Here is a 27273-nt window from a genome sequence, read left to right as displayed (position 1 = left end):
TGTAATCTGGGAACAAACGAGCTGACTTTTTTTACGGACAAGTGTTTTGTGCTGATCAGAAAGGGGCCAACCACACCACACACCACCCCATATTCCATGACTCTACTCTCTACAGTGCAATCACACAGGTGTGATCGTATGGTTTTGTAATGAATGTATGAAGTATGATGCATTCTCTCTGCGAAAATAAAGTCTGTTGCTCTTAAATCGCTCTAATTTCCCACCTTCCTTGAAGACACTTCTAGCTGTCAAAATGAACAAGATTCAGCTGGACGTTACTGTGGCTCGAGATCACAAACGTTTCTCTTATGGACATATGATCCACCTTCATGTCATAAATTCTAGGGGTGAGGCCATTAAAACGAGCATGTATAGGGTGTGATATTTAAATCACACTTGTTTCCAGCCACCACATTTATCTACACACGTTTATTTTTGGCTGGAACTGGAGTTATACAAAAGCTTCATGAATCACACGTGAGCCCCGTCGTAAGATGATTTCTGTGCTCAGATGGTTTCTACGCTTGGTTGATAAATGAGGGCCAATGTATGTATGACATGACTATGCCCCGATTCACCTCTAGCCTTCTTCCCTAGGATGTGTCAGCAACATATACACATACGCTCATTAACCTGTGTGTTGTCCCCCGGTCATTCCGCAAGGCAGGAATACTGGCACAATGGGTGATTCGGCAGGTACCACCACAATAGCATGGAAAGTATCCCCCACACTCAGTCTCTGTGTGTGTGTGTGTGTGTGTGTGTGTGTGTGTAACTGGGCTTGTGCCACCCTGTCTATGGCCGTAGGCAAGAAAAAGCAAGCCTGCAGAAGAGTAACGACCCCACCCCCCACCACTCCAAACACACACACAAAAAGCAAGGTCAGTTGTGTTCTCTGAGGCAATCAAATGACATGGAAAAATGGGAAGGGGGCAAGTATGTGTGAGTGTGTGTGTGTGTGTGTGTGTGTGTGGGGGGGGGGGGGATATAGGTCGGTAGGGGCGGAGGAGAGTGCACATACATGACATTCTGGGAGAGCCTGCAAACAGAGTGAGGATTTTGTTTATGGAAATGCGAAACCACCAGCAACGTGCCTGCCCGTAATCAGCACAGCAAAACACCACCGTTGTGAGGATGTACATAAAAGCATACACACACACAGACACGGTCCGTCTCTCTCACTCACACACACACTGAGCTTTAAACTCCGGCAAACATGTGGCTTTGCCATGTAAACCATCTATTTGCTGGAGCTAAATCCTTACTCAAGGTTATGCTCTTAACATGCAGGTCTGGCACAGCAAATACAGTTGAAATAAAAACAACAGCCGAGAGACCATATGCGAGTTTAATTCCACCCGCGCCACCCTGGTCCATGCTAGTCAGCTGGGCTGAATTGGAGAGAAAAAAATGAAATGAAAATAAAAATAAAAGGGCGAGTTCCAATAAACGAGTTCCACTCCGCCACCAGGTCTCTAACACAGTCAGCTGACGTTGCGTTTAATCTTGCAGAGTTAAAAATACCACCGCCAGACCGCCTACACACACACACACGACTGTGGCCAGCTGTCTCTCCAGCTATCAGTCAGTCAAACGAGAACTCGGGGTCCTGAGCTGACACCTGTTTGTACCCAGATGATCCCCTCTGAAGAGTGAGGTGGGTGCAAAACCCAGCCCTCTCCTGGGGAGGTAGCAGAGAGGTGACAAAGGTAGTGGTGAAGATGGGGTGGTGATTGGCTGGAGGAGATAAGGAATTCGGGTTTACACAGCTTGAATCCTCTCATTTTCCATCATACAGGGGACCTGAGTCAAGACCATGTGCATATAAATTCTAAGTTTATGTTTCTGATTATGCAGTTAAGCAAAGGCTTTTGTCCAAAGCAACTTAAAATGTCATCAATATATTACATTAACAACATATTAACAAATTGATATCAATACTATGCATTAGAGATGCACTGATCTTGATCGGCTGGTGACCGGAACTGGAAGATTTTAATGTGAAAATGTGCACCTGGCCAGTCAGTCTGACGCATGCCGATTTTATGCCGGTCAAATGCACTCGCATGCTGCACTTGAAACATCACCCAGCTGAGTTTGCAAAGTTTGCAGAAGCTAGCAAGGCTACCAACACGCAGGGCTGGATTTACAAAGAAAGCGCTAATACTGAGTGTTTCTATGTGCAAAAAACAACTACTGTGCTTTGCCATATTGCGTGGAATTTACTAAACTGTCCCTGCCCCCTCTACAACGCAAATTGTGTTAACAGTAGGGCTGTCAATCGATTAAAAAAAATAATCGAATTAATGGCATACTCTGTGATTACTCTATATTAATCGTATATACTGTATATTTTTTGCTGTGAAAGCATTTTCAATTCAAATGAATCACTGAAGAATCAGCATTAGTGACATTAAAGTTCAAAAACTCTTATTATTACTTTCACTGTTCAAATAATGGCCATAACAATCTATAATATGACCTAATACGCTGAGGAAATAAATTCAAAAGTGCCTCGGGAAGAAGTTTTTTTCACATGCAAGGCATTTCAGGCCACAGTTATAACCTAGGGGCCTCAATGTTTCTTTGCATTGATTTGGTACCTTAGAGTTGACTAACTCCGGTAATATGCAATTCCTTGCTGCATTGCAGAGGACTTTATTTTAATCAACACTTTATTTTTATAATTTTTCTAAAAGCACATTCTCTTCTCTCTCCTTCATTTTACAGTCTAATGGTTACTGGCTCTGGGTCAAAGGTCACAATCGATTAATCTGCGTTACTTTTTTTAATCAATTATTTTTTCTAAAATGAATTAATCAAAATGAATCAGTTAATTTGAAAGCCCTAGTTAACAGATTGCAACATTAAAAATAATCACAGTTTAGCAGTTTAGTGTCTACTAGTGCTTGTAGTTCAAATGTAACATTGAAGCTCTCTTTGCAAAATAAAAAGCCACCTGCCCAAATGGACATCTGGGGATGGGCAAGAGGGGCCAGTTGCATGACTGCAAGAATGCAATGCCTATCACAGAAACAATGTACCAGTGTAACCTTGTGATGAAACACTCCCACCAAACACACAAAAAAAGTGTCCTGCCAGTCTGCCTCTAAGGGCCTTCAAACAACAATCGTCTTCTCTTCCAACACAGCTGTTCCCTACCCCCCTCACTTGCTCCCACCACCCCATCTCTCTGATCATACATCGCTTGCTGTTTGTAATAGTTGATGAAACAAGCCTCTGTTTCTCATTTGATCTCATGACTGTGTATGTGTGTATGTGTGCGCGCGCGTGTGTGTGTGTTGCCTTCTTGGCTGCAGTGATCAGAGAGCAAAGAGATGAACAGGGGCAGGTTAGTCCCTTTTCATTAGTAATATAGTAGCACAGTGGACACATTTCACATTCAGAAATGGTGACAACACTGGTCTCAATCGTTGAAGTGCAAATGAATTTAGCATTAAAAATGAATAATGAAATGGCATGTGAGACATGGCAGGATGAATTAGCCTAGCATGCACTATAAGACTGGGTTTGGTGGAGGTCCCATTTCTATTGCTGGAAAGGGCCGAGTGGGAGAAAACGGCAGGACATGCCTGTTGAGTGAAGCGGTCCGGTTATTGGGAACTGTGGGAGCACCTCCATCAGTAGAGGTGTGCGTGTGTGTGTGTGTGTCAGGGCTTCAGGGAGCAGATGGAGGATGCATCAAGGGAATGAACGAGGGCACATTGCGAGCTTGGGGAGTTGGGCTCTATTTTGCTAGGACCCACCATTACATAACAATTCAGTGCAAACCTGGCCCTGGTGTCTGGGTCTCGGGCATCACCCCATCCTTTCCCCTTATCTCCTCGCCTCTCATCTCACCATCTAATCTCTGATGCTCTCTTTCTCTACCTACACCACTAGATCATGCCCTGACCTCTCTTTCTCTTGCCCTCTTCAGTCCTTTCACCTCTCTCGCTCACCTCATCATCTGCTCCCTAGACCTTCGCAATCTACCCCTGGTTCATCATCCTCAACGGCCCTATTCTCGCTCTCACTCGCGCTCTCTCTCTCTCTCTCTCTCTCCCTCCCTCCCTCTGGGAAGAGGCAGCTGAATTATTGAGAGCATGAAAACGCAACAGCTAATGGATCCTGAATAAACAGACTGCCTCATACCCATAAGCCTGCCCAATTCCCTCCCTCTCGCTCTGCCAAGGTCCCACACTGCAGGGCCTGGAATCAGTATTAGAACTGCTTTAGAACATTAGACCCATTAGAGCCATCTTGTAGAGTCTGCATTTGAATGTTCTGCCTGGAATACACCTTGGCCCTACAGTCTGAGACCAAGGCAGATAGACTCCAGCTTACAGCATTAGAACCACATCAGAACATTAGAAAGAGTAACCTTACAGTTCATGTACGTTCTGCCCATAGACCCCTTCACGGTTCAAGTCACAGAAAAGGTGTGTGCATGCTAGGGTCAGAAAATGCCCCATCCCATTAAATTGTGTGTTTGAATGAACTGAAACGTCAAGGAAACATCAAGAAAAATGCCTAATTATATAACTTTTTTGTGTGTACACACTGGGCTTATCAAGTGATTGTTGTCAGGCAAACTACCTTGACAGCTCAACATTCAGGTCTATTAGCGGCTCCATTTTTCTGACCCCATGCTGCGCATACAACCAACCTAAGCTTTGGATGTTTACAAATATTGAAGCGAAATACATAGCGTCTGCCTTAAAACACAGCCCATGATCATGTAATCCAATACAATCCCAATCGTATCTACAGCACGCTCATACAGAATTGGCAACCTATAATGCAATATATTATATTCTAAGCCTGCTGACTTGCTAGAATACTCTTGACTATTAGCTCTGTAAAAGCACTTAAAGCCTGTGTCATGGGACTTAAATAGCAATAGTTTAAAGTTACTATAAAATGACATAATATCTTGTAGTAACATCACACTGAATACCCAGCATGATCTGATGTGATATAAATAGTGGATGAGAAAAAAACAAAAAAACATTTCCAGTTAAACGATATGATGAAAGCTTCCACCATCCGACAATATATAGCCACGCTGAGCGTGCAGGGGTCAAAAGCCAGTTTGAACCCTGTCTGCTGAGGAGGGTTAAGGCCATTTGGCTCAGGGCCCTGGGGTGCTGGCTTAGAGGCAAAGAAGCCACGGAGCTTGAAAAACTCACATTTCTAGGATTTGGGTTCCGCAGGGAATACTAGAACGTCCGCTGCTTTTCCGAGCCTCATTTCTCCAGACGGAAAATACTGTAAGGCCCTCCGGGCAGATAACAGAAATTGTGTGTGTGTGTGTGTGTGTGTGTCTTGTCAAAGGATAAAGAACACTTCTCCAGTCTTAGCTATGCAAATGCCCCATTAAAGGACCACTCCTCCTACAAATTAATTCGAAAGGGGAGTGGAGAGAGGGAGAGGAGGGGGAAGGGAGAGCAGACTTACTACATGTGTAAAATCTCATCAAATATACACATAAATCTCCAAAAGGGGAAAACAAATCTGTAATCCATGTTCTGGATTTTGAGGTCATTATTAATTTATCTGAAAAAATGATTTGGGCTATGCTATGTTTAATGAGAGCTCTTGGAAAAGCTGTCCACACCATATGGTGATGTTTCCGTGCGTGTGTGCGAGGGAGACAGTTCAGCGCGGAGTTGACTCTTTAGGAATCCACACACACCATGTGCCAAAGGCACATACATAGCTTACAGACTCCAGTCGTCTGCTTGGCAGTTAGAGGTGACTTTCCGACCGCCATACTTCTCCCTACTCTGTGGGGCTGAGTGTGTGCGTGGGTGTGAGTTGACACCTGTTGCCAAAGAGGACTCCTATCTGTGTGTTGGAATGCAATCAGGTTTTTGGAATGGGTTGTGGTTTGTTTGTTATCAGGTTGTTTGACTTGGTGGTGTCTTAAGTAGCAATTCTGAGACAAATGATATCTGTACATTGGGCTAGCCCATTGCCAGGTTTTTGGGATGAGGTGTTTGGCGGTTATAAGGTAGCTAGTTGAACAAGGTTTCAGTAAGCCATGTCTCCCTCGCGAGAGCTCTGGCTCAGAAGCAGGTCAGGCCTCCAGTGTGCTCACCTTCTTCTTGTCCCTCATGGAGCTCTTGCCCCGCACCATGATCTTGCAGCCGGTCTCCGCTTCCAGTTGCTTGGCTGTCAAGCCACGAGGACCCAGGATCCTGCCCACAAAGTTATACTGAGAGAGAGAGAGAGAGAGAGAGAGAGAGAGAGAGAGAGAGAGAGAGAGAGAGAGAGAGAGAGTTAGATGGCAATCTTCATATACACACATACACACAGATTGAGATAAAAATTATGCTGTACAGAAACAGAGGGAGAGAGGACGAAGGGTCTCCACACGCAAGGAAGGAAAGGTGCCTTTACACACACGTGACGATGGGGGGGGGGGGGGGGGGGACTGAGTATGAATGTGTGCATCCATAAATAACGCAATTACAGCTCCACCAAACTGGTTTTACAAGTACATGCGCATTGTCTGGAATGACTGCTATGCAAGGGTGTGACACTCACACAGGACTGTCCATTCCTTGAGCCTAGACCTTTAATGCCCTCATATATGTCTGCCAGCGAGCCTGTCTCTAAAAGGGGCATGAGCAGTAAACACTTGCTGTGTTTCCAGCGACAGTGCCAGGGCTGTGCCTGCCAACATTGCAGATAAGGGGGTGAATGGGGGGAGGAAGGGGGCAGGCCAGTAAGGAGAGGTCCACAGAGAGCTGAACATAAAGGAATGGCCACATCCCTCTCAGGTGCGTAGGATAAGGGGGAGAGATGCGTGGAGCAGCTGGGTGGCTGTGCTCTGAGAGCGAGTGTATTTCCCCCCCTAATCCCCCCTCTCAGCAACACTCCTGCCCGGATCAACTGTAAATATGTCCAAATAATCCAGCAGAGCCGCACCAAACACTGGTTGGCTGCTGACTTCATTATTTGCTTTTTTATTTGTTGATCTATTATGTCTGCCCACAAACACAACTACAAGCAATAAGACGGTGTATAAGCAGTAGAGGTCCTAGTTGCTCCTGACAACAACCGAAGGAATAAGACAAAGGTGATGACTGGAACAAGGCATTTTGCCTTCAACAACCCCAAAACTCTCTTTCACACACACACACACACACACACACACACACACACACAACAAATGATTCCCCTGTCAGACTCCCTCATAAAAAAAACCAGAGACTTATCTAGATATTTAGCCGTTAGCCTCATATGCGATTATCTAGCAGAAGGCAATGCTCATGCCAATCTGCTGGAGCTCAGTGGTCAGCGGTCTGCTACACCATACCTGGCGATGATCATGCGAGGGGGCAAAGGGAGGGAGAGATAGCTGAGAGAGTGAAAGATGAGCATAGTCAGAGAGAGAAAAGAGGGAGAGATAGATGGCGAAGGAGCGATTGGCAGAATGTGACAGGGATAGAAGGAGTGGGGGAAGGAGCGATAGGAAGCAGAAGAGAAGAGAGAGATGGACAGAGAGAAAATGATGGATAGAGAGAGCGGGGGGTGATGCAGGAAGCCAGAGGGCAGAGTGAGCAGATGAGGCTGGCGTCTGCATCAGCGAGTGGCACGAGTGACCATGCAGCCGTGGGTGGTGGTGGTGAGCTGTCATGTCCAGAAAGGCTCTGTTGTGACATAGCTTTACTACACTCAGAGAGAGAAAGGAAGAGAGGAATGGGGAGAACGAGAAGAGGGCAGAGCGAAACACAGGGTGCATGGATAGTGAGCTGTCTAGTTTCATCAGTCATCAAGTGCAGAGGTCCTCACACACACACACACACACACACCCTACGGTGCTGCTGCCATGCTGCTATGACATCACCAGCAGCAGACTCAGAGTGATGACAGAGAGGAGCTCCTCCTCCACCACCAGCGGCCACACACACACACACACACACACAGCTATTTTCTTTTCTCTGTTAGGAACACAGCAGCATGTGAACACATACAGACACACCTAAACACAAGCACATACCCACACCTGTCACACCTAAATGCAGCAACCCCCCCCCCCCCCACTCACGCCAACCTCAAGACCACCTCTTCTCCGTAAAGGAGCCTCTTCTGGAAGCCTGACCTCAGTTGCACCTGCTTCAGCGTCTCGGCAGTCAGCTGTGCGTCCAACTCTCTACGACTGCAGCAGTCTGCTGACCATTAGGACATTAATATGGAGAGAGCATCCTCTCTCTTGCGCTCTCGTCCCGTCCCCCACCACTTGCACACCTCTCCTCTCCTCTCCTCTCCTTCTCCCCTTCATGTGAGCACTCACGCAGCTAGATGAGAGAGCACAGATTCTTCTCTTTCTGCCACAGATCTGTTGATGCTGATTGGACGTGACTGTGAGCAGGGCCAACTGGAGAGAGGGGAAATTGCTCACTTTGAATACTGGAACCAGGGCATAATTACTGCCAGAAGGCCCAGCTGCCTCCCTCTCCCTCTTCCTCTCTCTCTTCTTCACCTCTACTTCTCTTTACCCCTCCTTCCCTATTCTTCACCCCTCTCTAAATCTATCCATCTCTTGCTTATTCCCAACCTCTGAGCACTCCACCTTGTTTAATGTATCTATCTTTCCCCATCCCTCCCTCTACATCCTCATCCACCTCTTACTTTAGATAAGACAGAATAAAGGCAGGATGGTCCAGATAGATTTCTAACTCTCTACAGACTGCAGTGGGGGTCCAGAACATAGAAACATGCACAGCAGCTGAGGCACTGGAATAACTTCAGGCAAAGTGTTAATTTCTACGGCAAGTTGAATTATTAGCCTTTTTTAAAATTATTTAAAGACAAAGGATTTAACATCTCCGACAACGGCCGTCTCACTAGAAATAGGTTGCCAAATATGGTCATTTGAATGTTGCTCGTCAGAAACATTGCCTTGGTAAAATGGTAGCGTTAATGTTTGAAATAGCAATAGGCTATAACGGATGTGTAATTCATCTCTTACTTCAAACCATCAAAACTGCCAAAGCAGTGTTTTTGACATTTTTCTAAAACAAATATTTTCCTTAACATTAAAAGTGTTGATAATTCATCATTTCTATGGGCCTACCCAATATGGCGGGACATTGATGTGTTCCACCTTAAAGGACTCGACAAACAATGCTGTATGGAGGTTTCTATATCTAGATCCAGAGTGAGCCTTTCAGTGACGCCAAATAAACAGGTACAAGACACACACACACACACACAGACACAGACTTGCATCATGCATCATCGGAAAAAACATGGGCAACAGTTAAGGACATATTTCTTGTCGCTCTCTCTATGAGTGTGTGTGTGTGTGTGTGTGTGTGTGTGTGTGTGTGTGTGTGTGTGTGTGTGTGTGTGTGTGTGTGTGTGAGCTTGCAAGAGAGAGAAAGTGAGGGACTTAGTGCATTAAGGAGAGCAAGTTGACTGACGACTGCAGCTGCTGTTTAAGAGGGTGCTTCACACACACAGGCTCCATTTCCTCTGGTTGGCTGGCGGATAAGAGAGTAAGCTACGCTACGCCGCTCTACATTAGACAGCCCCTGGCCCTCCGCCTTCACTCCAGGCTGCACACAATACATCAGCCTCCATCTCACTCCCTCTCTTTCACTCTCTCACTTCCTCCCTCTCCATCTCATCCCCCTTGTCCCTCTCTTTTCCATCTCTCTCTCTCTCTCTATTTCACCCCCTTTCCTCTTCTCTCTCCTTCTTTCCCAGACAGCCCATGTATCAGACTATTCTCATCTGCCTCTCTACATTGAAGGCACGAGCGCACAGAGGCAAAGTGTCTTGTGAACAAACCTTGGGGCATATGCACACAGGTATAGGCCAAACCAGACACACTCATGGTTACTGAGAAGGTCTGGACAAGTTTGCAGTTGGTGGAGAGGGCTTGTTGGACTGCTAGTCTGCAAGTCTAAAGGTCTGAGACATGAGGGCGTGTCAGGGCTGCAGCCCCCTGCCACACACACACACACACACACACACACACACACACACACACACACACACAGTTCTGGACATGCACATTATCCATCTTATGCAGCACTTCCCTACTATTTTTTCAGTTCACCTCAAATGAAACCCGACATCTCGCATTATACACAGAGACAGAGAAAGAGAGGCTACACAACAAGACACTGTCAGCAATTCCATGAATTCCACGCGAGTGACCTTACTTGCCTGGGGAGAAGCAAAAGGTCAGGGGTCACAGGCTCTTCAGTGCTCCCTTTCAGCACAAGGTCAAAGGTTAACAGGCCTGACTGCAGAGGGGCACCAGGGGAGAATGGGTAAAAAAAGCTGTACGTGAGTGTGCACAAGTGTGTGGGTTATGTGAGGGCATGTGTACGAGTATGGATTCATATTTACTTGCCTCTGTGTGTCTGTGTGCACACTATGTGTGTATGGATGTATGTGCATTTGTGTGTGTACGTGCCTATACATACGAGTGAGTGTGAGTGCATACACCCATACCGTAAATCCTCAAATAATTGCCGGGGTCTTTTCTTTACTTAGGCTGCGCAAAGCAGGGGCAGGTTTGTATTCGAGGCAGGCCTTAGAAGTTATTTATTACATGTGCTTCATTGTGAAAAATTGGTCATGTAAAAACACCCCAAACTGTTTCTGTTTCTGTTTCCAAAGTGGAAAATACATACATTTGTGAACACACACACAGACATTCACTCAAACACATCTTTTGTGTGTGTGCGCTTTCTAGCAGGCTCCAGTGAAGGTCCCAGGCCAGGCCCAGTCTGTGCTTCCGCTGCTCATCTCAAATATGGAGAGCTTAACAACCCCCCCCCCCCCCCCCCTTTCAGGCTTAACCCCCCCTCAACACACAAACAAGGCCAGAGCACAGCCTTCCCAGCTGCCTTTATCAGCCGCTTCTTTACACACACGCAAAGACAAATTAATGCACACCAGTGAACTTACATTCCCATACACACACCAACGAACTTGTATTCAAACACAAATACACACAATTTCTTTAAATCACACACACACACACACACACACACACACACACACACACACACACACACACACACACACACACACACACACACACACTTCAGAGCAGAGGCCTCACAGGATTGGGTTTAGGAGTGACATTAAAGGGCTTTGTTTACCCCCTTATCAGCACCCTGCAGATGGAGACGGGAGGCCAAAGGGGGACTGGTGTGTGAGTGTGTGAGTGTGTCAACACAATCTTCTAAGCAGGATAGTCTTGTCCAACCCTAGTCACACACACACACACACACACACACACGGTAGATGTCAGTGTGGCTCCCTTCATGGATCACACGTCATGATTGAGGGAGACTTCACAGGGATGAAGGCCCGTTCCCAACGGTGGATCTTCACACACCACACAGAACCTGAAGTCACCCACATGACCACATGGCAGCACTGGAGGTCACCAGCAGAGGACACAGGTTAAAACTCTCTGCAAGCACAGATACGCTGTGGAGTATGCTCTCTCAGTGTGTGTATGTGTGTGTGTGTGTCCTATCTGACCTTTACACACCATAGGCTTGAGCAGAATCTGTATCAAGTGACCCTTTTGCCACATACACATACAGCATGAATTCTCCCGGGCTGTTAGTTCACTATCTCATTGCGTTTCCCACTAAATCAGATCTACAGTATTCACTCTCTCTTTTCCCACTAAACCAGATCTAGACCCCCCCCCCCCCCCCCCACATATAGATGTGTGTGTGTGTGTGAGTGTGAGTTTGATAGTGCGCGAAGAGAGAGTTGCCCTGACTGGCCCTGAGCTGACTGCAGCCTATTGCCAATTAACCTGTGTTAAGTAATGCACTTCTGCACTGGTCGCTGTGCTGTCCTCTGGCTCCTCTGAAATAACCTGACCCAGGCTGCAGGTCTCCAGGGATCGCCCCCCCTCACTGCCCAGCCCACACATCAAATTAAAACTGACCAACTCTCTCTCTGTCTGCATGGGTCAGAGACACACTAAGACCACTCCAGGAGAACTCCCTGTATGTTTGGATATTAGCTCAATGTCTGCTAGGTTTGCATCCTTTCAATGACCTGCAGTACCTCAAACATGGCTAATGTGACAAGTGTGATGGTAGTATGTCTTATCACAAGCCCCATTCAGACTGTACAACAGGCAATGTAATGTCCATGTAATTCAGTGATAACAGGCAAAATGGCCACTCTTACCATATCAATTTTGAAGCAAATAGTAAAGCACAATATGAACAGGGCTTTAATGTGCTCCCCTGTGCTTACTGCTTTGGATAAAAAGGAGACAAACAAGACAATACTCGTCTTCCACACAAACACACACCGATGTAAATCAATAAAAGAAAGGAACTATGCCATGTACCAAGGCCATTTGCATGTGTGTGAAATGATTTTGTAGCCGAGGGATACAAGACATAAGCAATCTGTCCACTTGAGGGGCTCCACTTAAGTGCAGCCAATAAGAGAGTCCTCAGCTCTGCTGTAGGGAGGGGAGGGTGTTCGGACAGAAATATAGAGTTGCGACCAAGGGTTATCGGAGCAGTAGTATTGTGTGTGTGTGTGTGCGTGTGTGTGTGTGTGTGTGTGTGTGTGTGTGTGAGCCAATGTGTGTATATTAGAAAGGGGATGTGAATATGCATAGTTCTTAGCGTATGTGTATGGAGAGAGAAAGAGAGATGAAGAGAGAGGGAGTGACAGAGAGAGGTAGTAAACAAAAGACTCTATAGTCTCTGTTCATTGCGGTGAGCAGTAATATCTTAATGGAGCCCTGACACCAATAGGAAATAACTTCTACATTTTGAACAGATCCACATAGGACTCCTGCAGAGATCTCAACGCAGCCGAAGTTGAGAAGCCTCCGTGACCAGAATGCCTAAGGTGTCTGACTGCATCTGTGTGTGTCTGACTGCATCTGTGTGTGTGTGTGTGTGTGTGTGTGTGTGTGTGTGTGTGTGTGTGTGTGTGTGTGTGTGTGTGTGTGTGTGTGTGTGTGTGTGTGTGCGCGCGAGAGAGGAGAGACGAGATACTTCTAAATCAGGGCCCTTTAAGGTGACCAAGCATGCACAAATGGGATGTGAGATTGTAATATGTGAAAGTGCAGGTGTGTGTTTGATAAAATGTACACAAACAAATAAGTGAATGCCAGCTACTGTATATATGTGTGTGTGTGTGTGTGTGTGTGTGTGTGTGTGTGTGTGTGTGTGTGTGTGTGTGTGTGTACTTTGTGGTGGTGATCACAGAGGCGCTGATGAGGAGTGACGTGTGTGTCGTGTTCCATCCTCGTCTCTGGTCTCTGTCTGAAGCACGGCGGGACTTTAAAGAAGCTGAAATGCTCCCTTCAAAGAATCAATCTACCGGAGCCCGATTTCCACCACAAAAGCAGCCCAATCCTCCCTCCGTCCACACACCCCTTACACACACACGCAGACGCACGCACACACACACACATTTCTCTGGCTCACCATACCACCATACAAGCATCTAGTCCATAGTTCTCTCTTCCCATCTCTTCAATCTCACGTTTTTCTCTTTCTGTCCTTCCAGTCTCCCAGATAGATACAAACACACACACCACTGATCTGGAATTACACCTCTCACCTACACATTTTAGGCCAGAGTCCAAAGGTCCCTCATCCCTCCCTCAACCGTACCCAACACACACAACTCCCTAAGTGCTGCTGCCTGACTTGGATGAGATGGAACTTGCCTCTTTAGCCCAGAGAGAGAGAGAAATGAAAAAGGAGGAATCCAATCAGATGAGTTATGCCACAGCTCCTTTGGGAGGAGAGTAATTACGCTGTAGGCTGAGACCAGGCATACAGAATGGCCTTAGTCCTCCCTCCTTCCTTTCCTCTTCATCCAGCGTTCCCTCACTCTCCACTCCAACTTCCCAACCCACCCTGCACACTCCTGCTCTTCCTGGTGCTCTCTCAATTCAACTGAAAGAATTAGGGCTTGAGCAATCTCAATTTTGGCTCCAAACGGTCACAATAGCATAATCGTAATAAAAAAAAAGATTATTTTGTCACACTGTTAAGAAATAGGGTTTTTGACAGAGGTGGAAACTCCAGCTTCAGTGAGTAAAAGCCTGATCATGTATTGGTTCTACCTGTGCACTTAGCACAGATGATCTCATCAATTAGCTGCTCAACTTAGCTGGAGTTTTCCACCTCTGGTTTTTGGAAATACAAGCCATCTTAACTCCTACTGCGCACTGATTCACAATGCTTCTTTAAGACCCGCACTCAACACGCCCATCCCCCTCTGTGCACAGGCCACTCAAGCAGATCTGGGTTGCACGTGTGTAACTAGCTCAGTCTCTGCCAAGTTTGCTATCCAGCTATCAACCAGTGGCTTTAACCAGTGCTGTTTTGGCAGCTGAAGCAGAGAACACAGAAAAGTTAGCTGATGAAAAGATTGATTTTTAATCAAACAGCCCTACTATGTCACACTGAAAAACACTCAAGTTCATAGAGTGGCCTCATAAAATTTGCACTTAACATAAACACAATGCACTCATAAGTACTGAACTAATGACTAATGTAGGGCAAGTCACACAAACTCAAACCTAAGCATCAGACATAACTAATTTGACTTCACACACCAGAGAGAGAGAGAGAGAGAGAGAGAGAGAGAGAGTGAGAGAGAGAGAGAGTAGTAAACACGAGGAGACCGTGATAAAAGACAGAGGAAGATAAGAGAGGCACATAAAATGCAATCAGTCACTTCCACCTCCTTTTCCTCAGGACTAATCACCATCAGGATGCAGACAACACCTTTCAAACACAGACAGCCATACACAGGTACACACACCCAATGGCTCACAGCACTCTGTCCACCAACTGGGCTGGAGTGCCACACTGGGCCTTTAATTACCCACCTGCTTGGTCAGATGCATACACACATACACACACACACACACACACACACAAAGACTACACAGGGGAGTGTATGTGCATGTGATTGACAGCAAGCTGATGCAGCTTCCTCTCAGGTCTCCTCTCTCGGCAAAGCGCCTCAGAACATTTCACAGCCTGTTAAGCCAAGCTAAAAACACATTGGCACTAAAAGGCTGGGGAAAGACAAGCTCCCCCTTTGTGCTTCTGGAGTTGTGTACACACACACACATACAGTATATACCACTAAAAAGCTAGCAAAGCAGAATAGAAAAAACAGGACATTTCTTACTGAAAAGCATAAAAATGCCACAGTTGCCAGCACCATACGACAGAATCAGACTGATTATCATGGGGAAGAAGACAAACACAAGAATGGAGGGGGGGGGGGGAAATCTGGAAGTCATTTGTGCTGCTTGATTGGAGCCATTGCGCTTCAAAAGCCTCTGTAATAACCTGCAAATTAAGACTGCGCACACACACACACACACACACACACACACACACACACACACACACACACACACACACACACACACACACACACACACACACACACACACACACACACACACACACACACACACACACACACACACACACACACACACACACACACACACACACACACACACACACACACACACACACGCGCGCGCGCTGAGAAAAGCCACTGCGCCACAGAGAGTTAGCCTTATGTTTCAGCGTTTCAGGGGTCCAAATGTAAAAAGCATTAGCAGAGAAGCACTTCCTGCAGAGCTAGATCAGTGCAGATGTATACAGTGACAAACTAGGCTCTGCCTCATGGCTCTGGCAGTCACATACAGGTGCTCGTGTAACAGTGTTCTGCAGCAAAGCTCAACACTTAAAGATCTAGGAAAAACAGACAGTCAAGCTAGTCATGTTGGTTTTAGATAGCAGATAGGACAGAGGTTGCACCTGTTCGCTCTAAAGCTGATACACGTCAACATTTGGAGCGATGCACCTGGGTATGTGGCTCTGGCACACTCACATGGACACTGAGCAACATTCTGTTCTGGAGCACTTTAAATCATCAGTAGGCAAATGACCATGAACACATGGAACTGGTTATGTGGGTGCTCAGCAACATTACTCAGAGAGTTGCCACCTGCGTCACCTCAAGCAACACCTAAACCTAGTCAAATCAGCCCAAAAACAAATCAGAAAATCACAGGCCTTACTAGGTTTGGTTAAAGTATTAATGAGGTGGAGCAGCGATGATAATCAACTCTAATTCACAGCTTGGTTAAGGAGGCGTTCCCAAATCACGTGAGTGTGAAGTCTGATGAGAGGTAGACAAGTAAACAACAAGTGTTGCCCTGACCTCTAGATGACCTGGCCATGTGGCCTGACTATTGCAGCAGGGTTAGAGCAATGAGTCGGAGTGCTGCTATATCAGGAACTCACTCACACACGTTGGCTTGTTTTCTTCAAACAGCAACTTCATGAATCTCATTTAGAGAGTGGGCAGAGGGAGAGAAGAGGAAGAGAAGAGAGGGAGGGGGAGTGGTGAAACCAAAACTACTTTAAAGTGGAGCTTTTTCACAGCTGTGAAGGCCTGCTGTCTAAACACAACCTTTAACCCTGGGTCCTTTTCAACACCTCAGCATAGAGAACATGAGCAGAAAAAACTCAACTCATGCACGCGAGCGTGTGCAGGTAGGCATGGGGTTGCCTCAAGGTCGCAGGAAATGACACATTAAACGGGCGTCCTGCTTCTCCGAGGACAGGCCGCGCCTAATTAGAGATGGATTTATCTGATTGGCTGGCTCTCCTGATGCTGCAACCTCTGCCACTGCACACTGGAGACCCCCTCACACACACACACACACACACAGCTGTGAACCTGTGCAGCTCCTGGCGGGGAATTAGAGCAGAGGCGCGTTGGCAGGACGAGTTATTTTTGTGAAATTGACATGCTGCACTGCAGCGAGGGAGCAGCACAATCTAATTACGCAGAGGAGAGATGATGGGGGGGGGGCACTCATGGAGGAGAATGGCTGACAGACAGAGAAGGTGAGAGACAGAGGTAAAGAGAGACATGGGCAGAAAGAACCAGAGACAAGAGAGGGATGAGAGCAGGGGACTGAGTGAAGGGAGAGGGTGTGAGATGGGGCATGCAACAGTAGAGGGGGTTAGAACTGCACAGACCATAGGAAAAGTGAAGTCATAGAAAGCAACCAATATACAGGGAGTAGCAGAGCAACACAGGAGGCCCACTGGCACTTTGGTGCCCACTATGTGTGCTTGTCGGTCCACATACACTGGAAGTGCCTGGGTACACCAGCACGCAGAAGCCTCGGTGTAATCATTCTCATGTCCAACACAGTGCTCTCTCTCTCTCTCTCTGTGTATGTGTGTGTGTGTGTGTGTGTAAAAATCATCTCCGGAGACAGCTACAGCACACTGCCAACATCATCTGCATCCTGCCTGAACACGTGTCGGGAAAAATCTGAGAAACCATCCGGAAGGACGGGAGAGGGAGATGAGGGGAGAGATGGATGGAGTGAGGGAGGAAGATGAAGAGAAATACATTCCCTTGACTAATAATTGTAATTACAGAATCTTTGGCAATGGCAGCAAACAGCTGGGACACTGGAATCATGAACAGATACACCCCCATCCCTCCCCATGCAGAAGAAAATAGAGTGTGTGTGTGTGTGTTTCATTGTGTCTGCCTTCTAACAATAGTTACAAGCCGTCAATGTCCCCTCAGTGTGTGTGTCTGAGGACAGATCACAATAAGGCCTTTCTCTACTTACTTCACTGCAATAAATCAAAATGCACTAGATGATGGCCATGGTCACTGTCAGGCATGTGTGTGTGTGCGCGCATTTGTGTTTATCTATGTGTTGTGTGTGTGTGTGTGTGTGTGTGTGTGTGTGTGTGTGTGTGTGTGTGTGTGTGTGTGTGTGTGTGTGTGTGTGTGTGTGTGTGTGTGTGTGTGTGTGTGTTCCTCACAGTAGGCTCAGCTGGCCAAGCTCATCATGCTCTCTTTCTCCATCACACTCTGTTACTCTCCCGCTCAAAGTCCCCATCTTTCTCTCTCCCCCTCTCACACACACAAACACGCTACATTTCTTCTCTTTCATGGTGCTCTGGTCATTCGGTCACATCCTGATGTGTCCCATGACTCTCAACCTTGTCCATCACAGCCGTAGAGCCAATCAAAATTCTGTAACCTCTCCCCTAGACAACCCCCACACCACCACCGCCAGACTGGCCAATCAGAGCTGCTGCACTGTGCATCTTTGCAGTTAGCATTTCCCAAACACAGGCGAGACAAAACACACACCAACGCACAGAGTTTGCGTATGCCCGGCCTAGTCACGGAGAGCCTTGCAGCGTGAAGAGAGCTCCATTAGACAGAGCAAATGAATATTACATTGCACCACCACCACCACCACATCACAACCCAGACAGACGCTACTGCTGCTGCCGCCTTTCTCCTCCTCCCTCCCTCCCTCCCTCCCTCCCTCTCTTCCTCCCTCTCCCTCTGCTTCTCTCCCTCTCCTCCCACTCTCGCCCTTGCAGTAATGCACCAGAAATGGCAGCAATTATTTAGTTTTGTGGCGATGGGGTGGAGGAGGAGGGGTGCAGGTGAAGGGGAAGAGGGGGTGCTCTGTGACTCATCAAAACCACCGGAGGAAACCCAAAGGGGCACTGCGGTGTGTGTGTCTGTGTCTGTTACAAGATTGGGGTGAACGTCACTGTATCTCAGTCTCTCACACACATACACACCCCTATACCACCAAAGGAACCTAGGCAAACACACCGCCTTGCAGCATTACAGAGCAGGGGGAAATTTAGAGGTCACAGCAGGATTCAATTACACTCGCTGTGTGTGTGTGGAATGGGAGGTAGTGGTGTCACACACACACACACACACACACACACACACACACACACACACACACACACACACACACACACACACACACACACACACACACACACACACACACACACACACACACACACACACACACACACACACACACACACACACACACACACACAATCTACATGTATATTCATGCACACAAATAGAAATGCTCTGGCTGCTCTGCAGTTGTTTTTGAAGCCATTCAAGATTGCACTTCAAAGTTCCTATTCCACAACAGTAAACTGACTGTAGAGGTCACCCTTGAGACACACACAAACACAGAGGCATGCATATGTGTGCGCACACACATGCAGGCAGCGTATATGCATATGATATGTATAGCACATGTTCAGACGTACCTGATACACACACTCGGCTGCCAAGAGGACATCAATCTGATTAGTGGAGAGGGTTATGGGGTGCAAAAGTGCATCTAAGGTGCTGGGAGAAGGTGTGTGTGTGTGTGTGTGTGTGTGTGTGTGTGTGTGCTCGCATGCTCATGTAAGTGGTGAAACATTACTGTCTGGTTGAGCAAAATCCTGGGGCATGATGTGGGTTTTTCTTATGCCACATGGATCTGACATGACTTTTAGACTGAGGCGCTGTGTGTGTGTGTGTGTGTGTGTGTGTGTGTGTGTGTGTGTGTGTGTGTGTGCGTGTGCATGTGCGCATGTGCTTGCCTGTGTGCGCGCACGCGTGTGTGTGTGTGTGTGTGGAGGGGCGGAGGGCCTAGGCCGGCCTTTATCAGCGCTCTGAGGGAGAAAATGCATTTCATGCTCGACTGGTCAGCGGGCAGGCTGCCCTTCCACCCCACACACCAAGAGCAGCGGGGACAACGCTACCCAAGAGGTGACACACACAGCCCTGCTCCGCTGACTAATCCTGCAGAAGGATGTGTGTGTTTGCATGAGAAAGTGTGTGTGTGTGTGTGTGTGTGTGTGTGTGTGTGTGGTAAAAACCCCAGTTGTCTACACTCATCTTTCTTCTGTGCTCCAAACATATCTGACTAGCCTGCTTGCCAACCATTCTACCAGCACTACCCAATATGACCTGTGTGTCTGTGTGTGCGTTCATCTGTCAGTGATGATTAACGTTTGTATGAATGTGTTGCATGAATGAGTGAGAGACCATGTTTTATTCTATTTAACCTCTACTCAGCCAGCTAAACCCGCGCTTAAAAAAATGTGTTGGCCCCCACTCCCAACAGGGTATCTGTATGCCTGAGGCCTCGATCACACCCCACACCTGCTTTTCCTAGTATTTAGAGAAAGGAGAGGAGATTTCAACACCACATCAACAACTCCACCCCCCCCCCCCCCCCACTCCTTCAACCTGAAGGCAAGCTGTAAACAGCTTTAAGCAGGCAAGTACTACAGTACTATTGTGCTCAATGATCACATGCAAAACACTTTTGTCAGCACTGATCACATTCTGTGCATGGACTAGCTTAATGTGTGTGTCTATATGTTCTATTGGTTTGGAATGTTCCGCTTAATTGCTGATGTCAGTAAATGCTTGTGTGTGTATGTGTGTGTGTGTGTGTGTGTGTGTGTGTGTGTGTGTGTGTGTGTGTGTGTGTGACAAAAAATTGAGAATGGGAGTCTTGAGTGTGTGCATGTGAATGAGTGTGTACTTTGGCACTCACATCGGGGTATTCTTTGACGGGCACAAAGAGTTTCTCCTGCAGGTGGACAATGGGGCCCATGGGGTCAGGCAGCTCCAGCGGGTGCTTATCGGTCATCCCGTTCACTGTGTCATTATACATGTCCTTACGCACTCTGTTGATCTCTGCAAAACACATAGAAACATACAGGGTTAGAGGCGGGGTCAGGAAGACACTAAAAAAATAGAGAGAGAGAGAGAGAGAGAGAGAGAGAGAGAGAGAGAGAGAGAGAGAGAGAGAGAGAGAGAGAGAGAGAGAGAGAGAGAGATTGAGAAAGGGGCAACTCCAAAACCAGGTTTTGATCACAGCTGAGCCAGTAAGGGAGCAGAATCACCAAGCAGCTAGGACCAACTGAGATAAATAGTCCCTTTTAGCAAGAAAAGAGGGCTAGTGTGTGGTGTGTGTGTATATGAGGTCTTGAGGTGAGCGGAGTCACATCTTTGATCAGCCTGTCAGCTCCTCACACACACACACACACACACTTTCTAGCTTCAAGGAGCGCATGCACACACACACCCACACGAGAGGAGAGAGATGAAACAAACCTAAAACACGGAGTGTAGTCATGTTAGACACATTTCTACCCTCAAGACACAACTTACTCACACTAGGTACACAGCACCATTTAAAGACGGTACACAGCACCATTTAAAGACGGTACACAGCACCATTTAAAGACCGCACACAGCACCATTTAAAGACCGCACACACACACACATACGCGCTCAAATGAGCGGACTTCCTGTGCCTGATAGTGTTGTGGCTATAGCCTTGAGCATTTATTGGCCTCCGTCTTGCACTCACACACAGAATGGATGGTTTTGGACCTGGATCTGACTTCATTTGAACTATTTACACAGCATTGGTCACGGACACAGACTCGGAAAAGCACACACCCCCATGAGAAAGGAGTGGTGCTCTGCCCTGTGTGCGTCTGTGCTGAGGGTGTTTAGGGGAAATCTATCCAAGGTCCAGGGGCCCCAGGCAGCAGCTGGCAGTGATATTTAAACCCTCTCCCCTGTGCCCTACACATCAACCGTGACCCTAGCGGGTAGGGGGGCAGGGTTAGTGTGGGGCGGACAGGGGTGACCCCAAAAGCACCGCTCAAAATACAGCATGGGGCTGGAGCCAATTGGAGGAGTAGAGGTGGGTGTGTGTATGTATATTTCAGACGCACCAATGGTAAGCTATAGTGGTCAGTGGACACCGACACAAAGTGGTCAATCAGGTCATCAATCAATTCATCTCATTTACGAGTGCACACACACACAGCCTCTCAAGTTACTGACATAGAAACTGGGTGAGCTGAGCCTAGCTAACAGGACACATCTGGGCAGGATAGCGTGAGGCTAGCACCTGTCCTAAAATACAGGCACACAAAACATGAGGGGATGGCAAAGGATAGCAAAGCTGAGCTTAGTCTTGCGTAGCACAACTCCCTATGCACAGGGAAGATCGGCATCAGCGATGTAGGCAAATATATTGCAAAAAATTGGCCCTCAGTCTGCTGTGTGAGGCAGCGTGTGTCTGTGTGCATTTTCAAACCAGCCCTGTCTGTAACAGAAGGCTATCTGGACAGTAAGGCTTCACATAGCAGTACCCCTCTTCCCTTCTTCTGTGTTTATTTTCTTCACACCTCCTCTGTTCCCTGTCTACTTCTCCTCCGCTCCTTCCCCCACCTCAGCAGCGGGAGCTGGGAAATGTCATATTAGCATAAGGAGGCCGGGCCGAGCCCTCAGCATTTGACAGCCTCTCATTCCGTTCTGCGCTATTACTGCCCCCCCCCTCCCTCCCTCCCTCCCATCTCCTTTTCTCTCTCATGGCCTGCTCACCTGAAATTACTCACACACCAGCACCTCCCCAATTCCTCTGACTTTGGCTACCCCCTCACATATGAAATCGTTTGTCTCTGTCTGTGCTGATGAATGCCACATTTTGGAATTAAAAAGACAGCAGCAATAGAGGATGGAGGGGGGAAAAGATGGCTGCAGAAAAAAAAATAGTGAAAAAAGAGGGAGAGGCCAAATGAACTTCTGTGACAAAATAGCGACTAGCAACACAGAACAAGGCTTACAGAAGGACAGTGCAGAGGTCACACACACACACACACACACACACACACACACACACACAGAATGGGAACATTAACTGCACAGGGCAGGGGATTCGCTGGAGAGCCAAGGGCACAGTGAGTGAGTGAGTTAGTTAGCGTGCGTGTGTGCGTATGTGTGTTTACAGAGGTCAACATGGAGGTGAAACACCCTTCGCTCGATCTGACAGAGGACATTAAACTCCTGACTCAGCACTCCTCTGCTCACACACACACACACACACACACACCAGAGGATAAGGCAGTTATTGATGTAAATGCTGTGCAGAGTAAAAGCCAGCAGCTTCAGGACAGAGAAACGGAGAGAAGGAAAGAGAGGAGAAGAGAAGTGTGTTTAGGATGCTGGAGCTGGTTAATGTTCCACTAATGAACACTACTGAACACACATCATGGTCACTCAATTGCAAAGAGAGAGGGAGGGAGGCAAAGAATGGGGGAGGGCACCTTGCCTTTTCATATTGCTGTGCATTCAGTCTTACTGATGTGAAATTACAAATGAAATGGGTTGTTTTGTTGTTCTTTGCATGGCTGTTTAGACAAAGTTTTGCTTTGAAAGAGAGCAATAGAGAGAAAAACAAAAGACTCTATAGTCTCTGTTCATTGCGGTGAGCAGTAATATCTTAATGGAGCCCTGACACCAATAGGAAATAACTTCTACATTTTGAACAGATCCACACAGGACTCCTGCAGAGATCTCAACGCAGCCGAAGTTGAGAAGCCTGCGTGACCGGAATGCCTGAGGTGTCTTCAGAACCAGTTATGTATTTTCCAAATCTGCAACAACCTGGCCCATGCCTGAATTCCGACACAGTGCCTGAGAACTGTGAAAGACTGACAGAAGGCCTGTGAAAGACTGACAGTTGTCTAATGGTACAGACATTGTACAGAGGGGGAAGTGGGATAAGCTACGGAAAAGGTGCATTTCTTCACTTTCCTTTCATTCCTGTAGGGTTCAGTCAGTCAAATTCAATACTAAAGGACCTTTTTATGACCATTATGATTTAAATGTATGACCTACACAAATTATGAAAAATAACTTCAGTCATTACAATTCCCTTCAACATATTTGCCGATGTTATTTGGGAACATTGTTTGGAATTTTGGAACATTTTGGAATTCACATAACACTTATATATTTTGTTAATAATCTCTAGCATTTTATGATCTGCATAATTACTAATAGCTAAAATATTTAGTCATTTGAACACCTCATATTGATTTGTAAACGAATACAATTGCAAATACATTGGTGGTGTGAGTATAACCGAGTGCTTGTCACTTTAATAGGAACATGAAAGCAATTAGTTTCAGTCTCATGATTTTAGTAGAAAATAGTTGCGCATAGTGCAGGAATATGTGGACACAATTCATTGTGTTTCTGAGGTCACTGGATAAGATAAATGTTCAAAAATCTAACAAGTCAAAGAACATCTTTGAGATCACTGGAGACAAGTATCTTGCCATGTTCATTTCTATGATTTTGGACATGACATGACAAGTGAGCTAGTGGGATAGTTATAAGAAGGAGCTCTCTCTAGATATAAAAGTTTGCCAACTGGTTGGCCATAGCCTATTTCTGAAATGTCATTAAAGCCAACAGTAGGCCTAAATGAACTAAATTCCATAACCCAGGTAGGGTAGCAACACGCATTTGAGAGGTGCAAATCAAGAATTCAAATGATCATTAGTCTACTTTTATTTGTTGCTGTGTGGTCACAGCATCACAAGTCAGCTGCAGGTTAAAAACCTGTGTGTGTGTGTGTCACAGGTTACGGGAAGCACCAGACTTAAAATATGCATCTTATTGGAAAACAACACGGTCATTCTTAGTGGACTTAAAGGAATAGTTCGGAATTTTGGACATAGGACCTCATTTCCAACTTTACCGAGATGATATAGGTCGGTGGAGACCGTTTATCGCGTTTAACCCCTTCCTTCAGTTGCAGCGTCCCCCTTTGCTAACGCTGGTTCTTCGGTAACATCAGTCTGACATCAACAACAATCTTACTCACTCCACCGACAAGTCAATTAAAACGTCAGACTATCGATATACGTGTCCGTGTTGATAGAATAATTTTAGAAATAAAACTCACCTTGCAACTCAATGATTTATTACATTTTGAGGGACTAGTTTCTCAATATCAATCCGCCACTGCCATACAGGGAACAAAGTAGGCTATTGCAATGCGATGCAAGGTTAGTTTTATTTCTAACATTGTTCTATCAACACAGGCATGTGCATCGATAGTCTGAAGTTATAAATTATTTGTTTCGGGTGTTCTGTGGAGTGTTTTCAGTGGCAGGCTGGATGTTACCGTTGACTTGCGTTATCTCGGCACCTAGGTTAGCACGAGATGAACGCTGCAACTCAAGGAAGGGCAGAAATTCACTGAAAATGGTCTTCACCGACCTATATCACCCCGACTAAGTTGGAAATAAGGTCCTATGTCCAAAATTCCGAACTATTCCTTTAATAGTCAGAATTTCACAGAAACCGCCCTGGTGCAACACAAGACCATAGACTGTAAAAGACCCAAAATTCTTTTTATGACCCTGCAACACACACACACACACACACACACACACACACACACACACACACACACACACACACACACACACACACACACACACACACACACACACACACACACACACACACACACACACACACACACACACACACACACACACACACACACACACACACACACACACACACACACACACACACACACACACACACACACACACACACACACACAATTGAGTTCTCATCAAACAATAGTAACAATGTGGGGACAATGCACGCCCACACACACACACACCAATATCACCAAATTCTCTTTCCAAAGCAAGAGAAGAAGAGATTTCATTTCTAGGAGTATAGGAGGTGACCCACCATAACATCACCCCTTGCATCAACCTCAAACACACACAAGAACACACTGGAGAGAGCGTAATAAGACCGTGCTGGAGCACTTTCTGATGTTGCAAGTCTAGTGTCTGAGTGAACATTTGACGGAGACTGAGGACCAACCAGCACTGCCGCCACTGAGCGGAGATCTTTTATTCATCAACCTCCCAACAGAAAGAGAATAAGAGGAAGAGAAAGAAGGGGGAAAAAATGTAAGAGACTGCAAAGAACTAGGGCGAGGACAAGGAGCAGAGAAGCAACAGCGAGAGGCTTTAAAAGATGAGAGGAGAGGCCAAGGTAGTGAAGGAGAGGATGGGTTGCACACAGAGAGAGTGAGAGAGGAAGACGAAGGAGTGTTGAGCTGAGATGAAGGCATCCTATGAGGGTCTCACCTCCTGAGGACTTTACCAGGGGCAGGGAGCCTTCTCTCTCTCTGTGTGTGTGTGTGTGTCCTTTGCCATGCCCTCATGTTTTGTGTGCCTGTATTTTAGGACAGGTGCTAGCCTCATGCTATCCTGCCCAGATGTGTCCTGTTAGCTAGGCTAAGCTAGGCTCAGCTCACCCAGTTTCTATGTCAGTAACTTGAGAGGGCGTGCGCGTGTGTGTGTGTGTGTGTGTGTGTGTGTGTGTGTGTGTGTGTGTGTGTGTGTGTGTGTGTGTGTGCCTGCGTGCGTGCGTGTGTAGATCTTTCTCCTGCCTCGTCATTCTCAGCGTGTGGTCTTCAAAAGCAGCGAGAAAGGTGTCAGGAAAGGCGCAACTAAGGAAATATTTTCTTTGTACTACTGCAGGTGTGTGTGTGTGTGTGTGTGTGTGTGTGTGTGTGTGTGTGTGTGTGTCTTCATTAAAGCCCTGGTAAACTTCAACTGATTAATGAGATTAGAGGATCTTCTGGCTGCCACCTGAACAGGGAGAGCCTGCGGGCCAATTAAGTCCATTCCCTCTTTTGCACACACACACACACACACACACGCTTCCTGGCCGGACTTCTCTTCTCAGGCTCTCTCTCTCTTATCTCTTCTCATCTTTCATCCCTCCCTCTCTCTATTCCTTCTCTGAGGCTCCTTTTCCACTCTCTGTCTTCTCTCTTTGCCGTATTTGGCTTCTTTAATGTCAGCTTTTAAGCATTACAGAGCGATTGAGACATCAACTGTAGCAGAGAGAGAAGAGGGGAGAGAGAAAATGAGATATAAGGGGAGTGAGGGAGGGGGGGAGAGAGCAAGAGAGCAAGAGAAATGAAAGAAAGAAGGAAAAAAGTAGTGTGATATAGATGAACAGAGTGAGTGAAGAGGGCGAGAGAGATGAAATATAAAGCAGCACCAGTGTTGGAGACGAGACCGCTGCAAGGTACACACTTCCCCACTCTAAAGCAATGCACTTTAGTCCATTGCAATAGTGTGCTTGTGTGTGCGTGCCTGTGTGGGCGTGTGTGTGCGTGTGTGTGTGTGAGCACAGCAGGCGATAGGATTTGGCTTTTAATGTCTAGCTCCTTTATTCAGCATAGAGAGGACTACTTCAGCTGAGCATGTGTGTGTGCACACACGCACGCACACACACACACACACACACACACGAGGAATAAGGGAGAATTCTTTAAGAGGGTAAAAAGGAAGAGATTCAGAGGAGTCGCGATAGAGCTGTGCAATGTGTGTGCATTTTTACACCTTATCAGGAACATACAGCTGGGCTTGCATTTTAAATCCCCCATTTTCACTTCTCAGAGAGTGTGTGTGTGTGAGTGCCTGAGTGTGTGTGTGTGTGTGTGTGCACACATGAGTCCCACAAACA

At 46.7% G+C, this 27273-nt stretch overlaps 1 protein-coding gene across 3 annotated transcripts in view; it reads right to left on the bottom strand.

The window, feature by feature from the left end:
- The window catches only part of qkia (QKI, KH domain containing, RNA binding a), an 84531-nt gene that overhangs the window by 38072 nt on the left and 19186 nt on the right, over positions 1 to 27273 (bottom strand). For all 3 annotated transcript variants that reach the window (XM_062523682.1, XM_062523681.1, XM_062523683.1), the window contains exons 2-3: positions 20444 to 20586; positions 6104 to 6220 (exon numbers count right to left, since the gene is read on the bottom strand). In XM_062523682.1, the coding sequence (XP_062379666.1) occupies positions 6104 to 6220; positions 20444 to 20586 (260 nt within the window). The remainder of the gene's footprint in view (positions 1 to 6103; positions 6221 to 20443; positions 20587 to 27273) is intronic.

The sequence above is a fragment of the Sardina pilchardus genome, chromosome 20 (genome assembly GCF_963854185.1).
Source record: "Sardina pilchardus chromosome 20, fSarPil1.1, whole genome shotgun sequence".
Classification (NCBI taxonomy): Eukaryota; Metazoa; Chordata; class Actinopteri; order Clupeiformes; family Clupeidae; genus Sardina; species Sardina pilchardus.
The sequence above is the reverse complement of the archived record's forward strand: the minus strand, read 5'-3'. Positions and strand labels throughout refer to the sequence as shown.